Source organism: Cariama cristata, unplaced genomic scaffold (genome assembly GCF_000690535.1).
Source record: "Cariama cristata isolate BGI_N322 unplaced genomic scaffold, ASM69053v1 scaffold31397, whole genome shotgun sequence".
NCBI lineage: Eukaryota > Metazoa > Chordata > Aves > Cariamiformes > Cariamidae > Cariama > Cariama cristata.
Genome location: NW_009628807.1, coordinates 4,139 through 14,034, shown reverse-complemented (window position 1 = coordinate 14,034; position 9,896 = coordinate 4,139). Strand labels below are relative to the sequence as shown.

Here is a 9,896-nt window from a genome sequence, read left to right as displayed (position 1 = left end):
GCAAGCCGTCCCACAGCATCACCGGCCCTTGAAACTGGCTGCATCTCCTGTTGGGGCCAGGAGAAAAATAAAAACTATTCAAGGGCACAGATACCCAGTGAGCAAAAAGAAAAAAAAGGTGTTATTCTGCCCTGGTACGAGAAACTGCTCATGCAGTGTTAGTGTTAGGCAGGGGAGTCAAGGCCAAAGATAAAGCTGCCCAGGGAGCCTGTACTGGGAATGAGATATAACTGGTGTGAAGCAGAGGGGTGGAAGGGAGTCACGGCTGCGATGCGGCCCTCCTGGAGATAACTCTGCCAGTAGCACCGCTTTGGGCTGATATCGCCCTGGAAATGCAGACTTTAGGTACAGATGTAGCAGCACTGGGATCAATGAGGGAAAAGTAATTGGGGGTGGGTTGTTTGGCAGGAGACCAGGGGAGAAAAGAAGGTGTTGGGACTGCAAAAGTAAAAGTGGGGAATAAGCTGTAAAATCAGGTAAAGAGCAGTGGGCTCTCCCGAAGCCAGGACACCTCGGGATGGTGGGAATGCTGACCTGTGGGAGGTGGAGGGTCCTGCCTGGCTGTGGCCCCCCAGCATCTTCTGAGGTGAGAGGGGTTCTCCTTGCAGGCCACACGCACACTCACGGCCCAGGTTTGGGAAGGGTTTATTAGTCCCTGCCAGGAAGCCCTGGCTCCAGATACAGCTTCAGCTCGGGGCAGAGAAAAGCCGTGCCCCGGCCCTGGGCACTCACTGCGCTTCCCCAGGGTGGGACAGGTTCAGGTCCATCCACTGCATGGGAGGGGAGAGCAGCTTGCTGTTCACCTGCAGGGAGAAGCACCCTGAGCCCGCCACCGATGGGCTCCAGGCAGTGGCCCCCGTATCGGGGACCTCTGCATCGGGCACACATGGTGGGGTGTCCCCCGGCTGCAGGGGAGGAGGATGCCGCACTCCCCCCGGAGCTGACGTACTCCTCCAGCAGCAGGCACAGCTCCGAGTTCTGCTGCTGCAGGATGGCTGCTTCAGCGAGCAGGCTGGCCCTCCGCCTGAGGACCTCGCTGGGCAAGGAGGGCAGAGGGTTGACGGGGACAGTGGGTGCCAGCCCCCCCAGCCACACCACCAGCCTGCCCCGTCCCCAACAGCGCTGCCAAGCACTCACTAATATTCCTCCAGTGCCACTGCCAGTGCATCCCACAGCTTCAGCGTCGGCTCGGGGATAACGTGTGCCAGGGCTTCCCAGTATTCCCCATCCTTGGAGCTATCCCGTACCTGTAGCACCTCCTTTGGTGATCCGTCCTTCTCCCTGGGGGGACAGAGAACAAAGCCCTGGGGCTCAGGTCTTCATGGGTGAGGAACAGCCCCGTACCCCTCAGCTGCACTGAGCACCATCGCCATTGTCACATGAAGGAGCACGACCCCACAGCTGGTACCTGCCTGCCCCAGGGCTTTGCTTCCCTCCCTGGACTGCTGGTCGTCATCTGCCTGGTTGCCCCCAGCCGTCCCTCACTCAGGCACTGTCTGTACCCCCTGACCCTGGTGGGACCCTCCTCACCTCTCTGTAATCTTGCAGGGCAGGCAGGGGAAGCTCTTGCTCCAGCCAGTGCAACAGTCGCCCCCCGCCCTGCCTGCACCCCCCCATAGCCCCCTCTGTGCCCCAGTCTGGCTCCCTCCCAGCGACGACAGCCCCGCTCTGCCCCTAGTCCTACCTCAGCTTGTCAAAATCCCGCACAAACGCTTTCAGGATCTTTAGGACATCATCAGCATGGATGTGCACAGATGGAAGGCAGCCCAGCGAGCTCCGAGGGGATTTCAGCTCCTCCCTCTGGGCACCAGATCCACCGTCCTCTCTGTCCTCAGCCGCATCCATGACATCTTCTCCACCTGGGCTGCCCTGGCTCTAGAGGGAAGGCCAGCAAGCTGGGCACTGTACCTTCCACCACCTCCTCCTCCCCAAGTGCCACCTTCCCCCGGGAGCTTCCAGCCGCCCGCAGCCTTGTCCCTTGGCAAATTTAGGGGGCTGAGGCAAAAATTCTTGTGCAAGAGGTTCTGTTCAGCCACGGCAGAAGAAGATTACAACCCCTCAGCCCTGGCGTGGTGACCTCCCTTGTCCGGTCACAGGGGAACATTTCAGGGTCAACACGCTGGTCCCACCTGGCTGACAGCCATCTCCTGGTCTTTGTACTTCAGGAAAAAATCCACCAGCTGGTAGAGGTCATCCTCACTGTGCATTTCGAGGGCCTGTGGAGCAGAGGAACCAGGTTAGCACCCCTCAGAGACATCACAGGAGGGGGAGTGAAACGAAGAGCATTTCCCAGGGCAGAAGGGGTGGTAAGAAATGGTTAGGGTGGGACAGCCGCGGGTATCTGTGGATGGGGGAGTCTGAGAACAGGCCAGAGGGGCCCTAAAGATGCCATTTAACTCATCAGCAGGACGGCCTTGAGCTGAGAAGCATCTGGCCACAGTGCTTCACACCCTCTCGCAGTGCTCCTCTCCCCTTGCTGCCCCAGAGTCCCCACAGCAGCCCAGCCGGACCTCCCTGGGGCGGCTCAGCTTTCCCTGGTGACCACCAGCCTTCCCTGCAGCCCCTGACGGGCCAAGCCACAGCTCACTGCAGAGATGGAGTCGAGCTTCATGAGGGTGCGCTCATGCCGCCCCAGCGCGTGCAGGGGCCTCAGCAGCTTGCTCTCAATGAGGAAACCCTTGGGAGACACACAGAGAAGAAGGGGCAGAGAAATAGCGAGCGTCTCCCTCCCTGCCCAGAAGCCAGCCCACGCCATGCTACGGCCGTGCCATCCTGTGACGGCAGGCTGAGCGGGGAGGGTGCGCAGTGGCTGGGCAGCGTGAGGCTGGCAGGGCCAGGGGGCTCTGGAACAGCCACCCAGCAGACAGGGAAGACAGAGGTATCAGCGTGGTATCAGCTGCAGCAGATGCAATGGGTTTGCCTATGCTTAGTCTGGCCTGGGGAGCTGTGGATTTGGGCAACAGGGCTGTGCCTGCCTTTTATTAGCATCGTATATGTGCCACACACAGAGGAAAGACCTGGAGATCCTCTCCGGGCCCCTGGGGCAGCTCTCTGACAACAGGCTGCCTGGCATAGCAAGGCAGTGCTGCGCAGAAGCCTTCACCTCAAGACGTGGAGCTCGGAAGAGATGCACTACAAGCTGGAGCAACCAGGGGACAGCATGCCTGCTCCCTGACCAAGGCATGTGCTACATCATCACGCACCGACTTGTCGCTCACGAGCTCCAGGATCCTCTTGGCAGTCTTCTTGGAGATATTTCGCAGAGCTGTGACTCTGTCTTCACCCTTCGATGTGTTTCCTTTTCCTCCTTGTCCACTGCCCACTTCTTCCTTCTCCTTCTCTCTCTCTTCCTCCTCTTGTCCCCCAGAGCTGCTCTCTGAAACATGGAGAAAGAAGGGTGAGCAAAAGCCTTTGTGCTTTGACTCTGCTCCCCAGGCTGTGCTCCCCAGTCACATCGCTGCAGGAGGCATCAGGGAAATCACAATTGTTCCCTGGGGCCTGGAAAGTGCCCCAAAGATCTTGGGACATGAGCTGGCTCTTGGTCAGCTTGCCTGGAACTGGAAGCACTGGGCAAAGTACAGTGCAGATATCCCCAAGCTGGTTTGGCATGAGCCAGCTCAGGGCTGGGGACAGCCCCTGCCTGGGCTCGCAATGTCACCCCTGTATGATCCCACCTTGCAATGCCAAGGACAGGGGGGACAGGAGGGGCTGTCAGGGAGGAAGGTGCGGGTCTCCTCGTGCCAACAGGGTGACAAGGGCACTGTGCATCCCACCTGTCAGGACCTCCGCAGCCAGCTTGGTTGCCATCCTCTTCGTCCTGTAACACCCGAGGGGGCCGACGTTGTTCAGGAACCAGTAACGAGGCTCTTCCCAGGGCAGCCCCAGTTGCTGGGTGTGAATGATGCGATCTGCATCGAGGGCTTTCCGTATCAGCCCTTTGGCTTCTTCTTCATTCATAAGCCACACCTCCGTGAACTTCTCAGTGTCGCTGACAGCAAAGTGCCTGTGTGGAAGGGAGATGGCCCATGGAAGGAGGCCCCGCGCCTCAGAACAACTTGTCAGCTCCCCCTGCACCTCACTTAGGTGCTTCGAGGTCTCATCATGGGTGGATGCCCACGCACACCCCACCTCATCCTTCTCTGCACCTCCTCGTGCTGCCCCTTGATGCGCTCGCAGTCGGTTGTCAGGCTCTGGTTCTCCTCTCTGAACTGCTTCTCTTGGTTGGCCAGTTTTGTTCTCAGGTTATTGAGCAAGCTGTGGAGCCTGGGGAGGGACAGAAAAGCTGGGCATCCCCGAAGAGACACCTTCAGGCATACCCAGCTTTTATGAAGGCTTTGAGACTCTGGGCTGCTTATCTACTGGTGATGACTAAGTGCCAAGGTCTGACTGACCCTGATGCAGCTGGCAGAGGTTGGCCATGGCCAGCCTCCTCAAAGTGCTCCAGGGATGGCCCTGCCCAGGGCTAACCCCTGCCCCTGCCCAGGGATGGGTTGGGACAGAGCTCGTTGGCCTCTGCTAGGTGATGGGCTCCACAAAAAACGGTAGATGGGAGGTGATGGCAGGTAAGGCAGAACCCGTCTTCTAGGGATGGAGTTTTACCGGTTGAGCTTCCTCTTCTGCTGGGATCTGATGATGGTGTTCTCCGCATCCCGCTTCTTAAGCACCTGGAGGTTGTACTCCAGCTTCTCCTGGTTCAGCTGATAGACAGCTTTCATCTGCTGGAGCTGCCTCTCCAGGTTCTGGCATTTCAAAAAACACAAAAACAAGCTGTGCCGTGAGCAAAGGTCACACTGAAGCCTGGATCCTACTGATTCTGCATCTCCAAACCCCGTCTTCCCATGCATATTTTCCCAGCTAACCCCTGGCCACATGGCATCACTCAGGGGTGAGTGATGGAGGTGCTGGTTGTTGATAAGTACATGCTATGATGCTGTGTCTGGGGAAGGGAGAAGGGACTGAATTTGTACCCTTTCACTCCGTGGGGCACTAATTTAGGCCTCCCTCCTCAACCTAGCTGCTGATTTTCATGTCAGTTTTAGGAACTGCATGTCTCTGAATTAACCAAGAGGCTTATTTGGCATGTTGGAGGAAGGGAGGCACAGTGACATGGAAACTCCAGGCGCAGGCAGCGTGACTGCATGGACGGATGAGAGGCGGTGTCTGGGCCTGGCATGGTCTAATTCATTTGTAGAGGTGTTTTCCATGTGCAAAAGGAGGCAGAAATCTGATACTGAAAAATTTTCATCATATAGTGCTTTACTGGGGAAGCCCATAAAGACTTCTTCCATGATAGGAAGCGATCAGAATTAAGCTGCTGCATGGCCTCAAATGACAGCATCAGCTACAGCCTTGGTTGTGCACAGCAATTTGCACAGCAGAGAGACCCAGCGGGGTCTCCATCAGGGGCTCAGGCTTGCTTTCGGACCAGGGGGATCTCTGGGGGCAGGTAAAGAGCCCTGAGCTGGAGGCCAGAAGCAGGAAAGGCCCTGGTACCTGAGTTGGCTGGCTCAGAGCTCTCCTGGGGAGCCCTGCGTCTGACAGACCATGTACAAACAACCTGGGAAGACACCCAGAAGCAGTCCCACCTGGACTGCTAGGATCAAAGCTTGACTGCAGAAAAGAGGGAGGTAAATCCCAGCAGGGCCAAGGGACCTTCTCCTTACAGCAGGTGGAGGAAAGCCAGGGCCCAAACCCCATATTTAAAATGCTGATTCCCCTCTAATGAAACTGGGGAGTACTCAATAACCCCCAAACCACAGATTTCATCTTTAGGTCTTGGGCAAGCTCCTGAGATACCTCAGGACAACGATATTGCAGGTTAATCAGGAAAATGGGTGTTTCCAACTTCTCTTTTCTTACTCTCCCTGAACTGGAAGGGCGAAGTCTGTGCTACACAGAGTTACACAACTGCAGTGCTAAAGGGAACCAGGAGGAAATCCACTTCACCCCTCTGCCCCACAGAGGGAAAACTTCACCAAATCAGTCCCAGCAGAAGTTGATTTAAGCTGTTGCTAAAACCCTGCATCAAAGAGCAGCAAATAAAGAGCATGGTCACTCTAGCTAACCATCAAGCAAGTCCTTGCCACTTCTAGGCTTTCCTAGCTTGAAATTTCAACCCTAAATCTGAAAGTCAGTTTAAATCTTCCCTACCAAAACTCAACCTTGTCATTTTTTCTTGCATCTACAGTGAACACAGAGAAGAAGTCATTCTCCTCCATCATACAGAATTATGCGTATTTGTAGACTTATCACCTCCCTACAGAAACTCCTTCCCTGGTCTAAGCAGCCCCAGCCTTTCAGCCTTCTCTTAGGAGTTATTTGTCTACTTGTTTTGTTCTAGACTCTCTCCCCTGTTCCCAAGCATGTTGCCAGACATGGACAAGGACACATAGATATGAAGTAGAGAGGAATAATTACCTCCCCTGCCTTATACATAAACCCTCCCACAACTACAGCTCAAGGCTGCAGGTGCATTTTTACAACAGCCCCTCACGGCCATCTGTTAACCTTGATCTCCAGCGTGCTGCTGCCTCCCTCCCCAAATGGCTCAGAGCCATCTGCGAACGTTCCGCGCTCCGTGTCACCTTCCACATTATCAGTATGGAGGTGAAGAAACCACAGAGTCAAGACTGCCCTCCCTGGATGTGCCTTTTCAGGCTGACAGAGACCTTGCAACAGTAATAGTTCACCTGCAGTTTTGCAAAACCTTCTAGACATCAACCCTTGCCTGGATTTCCCTGGGCTTCCTAGGACATCCCATGGGACAAACAATGAGTTTTCCTAAAGTCCAAATGCAACAATTCCTGTTTCTGCAGTGCAACCCGGGAAAAAACCCACAACAAGAAGCAGGGAAAGTGTCAGCAGCGGCAGGGCTCTCTGCTGAGCAGAGGAGCCTGAATGATGCTGGGCAAAGCCAAACCCAACAGCCCAGGACCAACGCCGGGGCTGCTGCCCAGGGGACCAGCAGGATCGCAGAGAGCCACAGATGCACTGCTTTGTTGACACCACTGCTCGGAGAAGCCATGGCTCTGAGGTTTGGATCTGCAGTGACAGCCCCTCGTGCTTGCTCAGCCAGGGCTGTGCTCTTCCACTGCATGCCCTCCTACCTAAGTAAGGGCAAACTCAAGATATTTCTCACACCAAATGGACTTTATGGGCATCGGAGAAATCATGGGTCCATGGCTAGATGTCAGAAGAAAAAGCTCACACCTCCTAAGCCAAGACCCTGAGAAAGGAGGAAATTGGGCTAATCTAAAATGATTTGGTGTCAGGACACTCATACTATTCAATCCTCCTACCAAACATGATGCCAGAAGTAGCAAACCCCTTCACCTTCCCAGGTGCTTCAATGTCCTAGAGCTACAGTTCATGTGCTACACACCCAAGGGCAGATGGACACCGTGGTGTAGGACTCAAGGAGAGGAGAGAACAACAGCTCCATCACCCTCTTGACACGGGGCTGGACTGTGCACACTGAGGTGACCAGATACCAGCCACAGCTTTCGTACCATCTAGCTGCCCCACAGAGCCAGCAACACGCAGAAAAAGCTCAGGGAGGTCTGATCCACTGCCTCCCCACATGGCACACGCCAGCCTTTTCTGTACCTGCGCATCGTTCTCCAGCTGCATCTTCATGCTGTTATACTCCTGCTCATCCTGCACCCGCAGCTGATCCAGCTGTTTCTCAAACTCTTCCACCTTCCTCATACGGGCATGCAGGTATTCCAGCTACGGGCAAAAGGAGAACGTCGTCCATCAGTGGTGACAGCTTCCTCCTGTGATCACAGCTCCTGTGGCTAGCCCAAAGCAAGGTCGTGTACAGAGAATTCCCCTGCAGAGCTGGAAGACTGTCCCTTTGCCCCCCACACTCCTGAGGAACCAGCTGCCTTCATGTACACGTGTCTTTCAAGGCAGCCCAGTGCTGGTGGTAGCCAGGTGGGGGTCGGTCCCTTCTCCCAAGTAATGAGCAATAGGACAAGAGGAAACGGCCTCAAGTTGCACCAGGGGAGGTTTAGATTGGATATTAGGAAGAATTTCTTCACCCAAAGGGTTGTCAGGCACTGGCACAGGCTGCCCAGGGAAGTGGTGGAGTCCCCATCCCTGGAGGTATTTAAAAGCCGTGTAGATGTGGTGCTGAGGGACGTGGGTTAGTGGTGGGCTTGGCAGTGCCAGGTTAGCGGTTGGACTCCATGATCTCAAAGGTCTTTTCCAACCTAAACGATTCTATGATCCTAAATCTCACATGGACCTTACCTCTTGTGCGTTGTGGGCCCGGATGGCTTCCTCCCACTTCTTCCTGTTGTTGTCCAGCAGCTCTCGCCGTTCGAGCTCAAAAGCTTTCTGTGAAGGAGATAGAACCCTTCACCATCATGTTGGCACCGCTCCTTGCCAACCTTACACCAGTCCAGGCCAGTAGCCTCCAGGAGGAGGATCGGCTGCAGACTGGTGCCGCTCTCCAACGAACGCACATAAGCCTGATCTCTCCTCTCCACGCCAGGACCCCGCTGGCAGAGACCTCACGCTGCGACCCGATGGGGACTGCTGCTATCAACCACCCAGAGCTGGGAGGGATGCTCTGCGAGTTGAGTGGAAATCATCGCTTGATGATTAGCAGTGGGGCTTCGTCAGACAGCCTCCTGATTTCACCTCACAAGACATTACATGGGGAGAGATGCCCTCGCTCGGCAACAAACACAGGTTTGATCCGCGAGGTGGGACTTTGCGCTCTGCGGCAGGTAAGGTTAAAGAACCACCATGGTCCTTTCTGGCTTTTAGGGAGATTGAATGATCAGCCGTCAAGCAGCAACAGCTTTAATATACCACTGAGCTGCTCTGCACTGGACCACAGTCATTCACAGTATGGTATAAACGAGACCCTCGGCGCTCAGCACCATCCGGTGCTCTTGTTTGGCTGGATTTCAGCCTCATTCACCAAGACAGCAGCCCTGCTGCTCAGGACAGCAGTCATCCCAGCCAGTGCAATGAGCCCAAGGCCTTTTTGCCATAGATACGGAGAAGGAAGCGGCTGCAGGTTTTCTCATTGGACTCTTCCTCCACCATCTAAACTGGCTACCTCAGTCTGTAGGAGTTTGTGACGGTAAGTTTTCAGCATGATCCTGATCTGTGCCTCCATTCTCTCCAAAAGCAGGTGGATATCATCCGACTGTTTCTTAATGGCCTGCACGTATTGCTCGTCTTTGTTTTTCAGCTCCTGGAGGAGGAGAGCAGATGCTGAAATCAGAGAGAAGTATTTGGCCAGGAATCCTCAGGGGCTAACTGAAAGGGTAAGACCCAGATCCTGCCTTTTCCAAAGGCGAAGAGGTGATGAGAGCAAAAAGCCAGAAAGGCAAGAGTTAGTTAGGAGGGAAGATGGGAGGAGAGACAGATCATCGCTGCCAAAATGTCCAGGTGAGATGGAATGGGAGGTGACACGCCTGCAGACACACCGCTCCTTCTCTGGGGGCCAGGGAACCTGCTATGTGGAAGGCTTTTGTCCCTCTACAGAAACACTCCCCTTCTCTGCTCATTTGACTTTCTTTTTTTTTACTGTGCAATCTGGGACCTGACAGTTTGTCTTACTGTTGCCAGTGTCCTGTGTGTCTGTCCTTGCACAGTGAACAGTGCCAGGGCACCCGATCTCATCGTCCACGCTGGGACACTGGCACTGCAGCTCCTGGCACAGTTTCGACCCAGACCAACAGACACTATGTAGATCCCTGCCACATACTGCAGATTGATGAGCCAGACAGAGGGATGGCTGTTGCTTTAGAACAGCAGCCTCCAGAGCTTGAAACCTCCCATCCTTGCCACTTGTCCCTGCCTGGTCCCCACGCTACCTGCTGCAGTTCACCGATGAGCTTGTTCTTCTCCTCCAGAAGCAGCGCACACTGCTGCTG

At 55.1% G+C, this 9,896-nt stretch overlaps 1 protein-coding gene across 1 annotated transcript in view; it reads right to left on the bottom strand.

The window, feature by feature from the left end:
• Nucleotides 1–732: 732 nt before the first annotated feature.
• Nucleotides 733–9,896, bottom strand: part of DRC1 (dynein regulatory complex subunit 1) — a gene marked incomplete at both ends in the record, with an annotated part of 11,842 nt that continues 2,678 nt past the window's right edge. Inside the window, 14 exon segments of the mRNA XM_009704948.1 lie at nt 733–871; nt 930–1,036; nt 1,138–1,281; nt 1,685–1,875; nt 2,130–2,216; nt 2,588–2,677; nt 3,204–3,376; nt 3,774–4,003; nt 4,129–4,263; nt 4,600–4,739; nt 7,606–7,728; nt 8,254–8,340; nt 9,074–9,211; nt 9,837–9,896. The exon segment at nt 9,837–9,896 is cut by the window's right edge and continues 30 nt beyond it. Coding sequence (XP_009703250.1) covers nt 733–871; nt 930–1,036; nt 1,138–1,281; nt 1,685–1,875; nt 2,130–2,216; nt 2,588–2,677; nt 3,204–3,376; nt 3,774–4,003; nt 4,129–4,263; nt 4,600–4,739; nt 7,606–7,728; nt 8,254–8,340; nt 9,074–9,211; nt 9,837–9,896 — 1,844 coding nt within the window.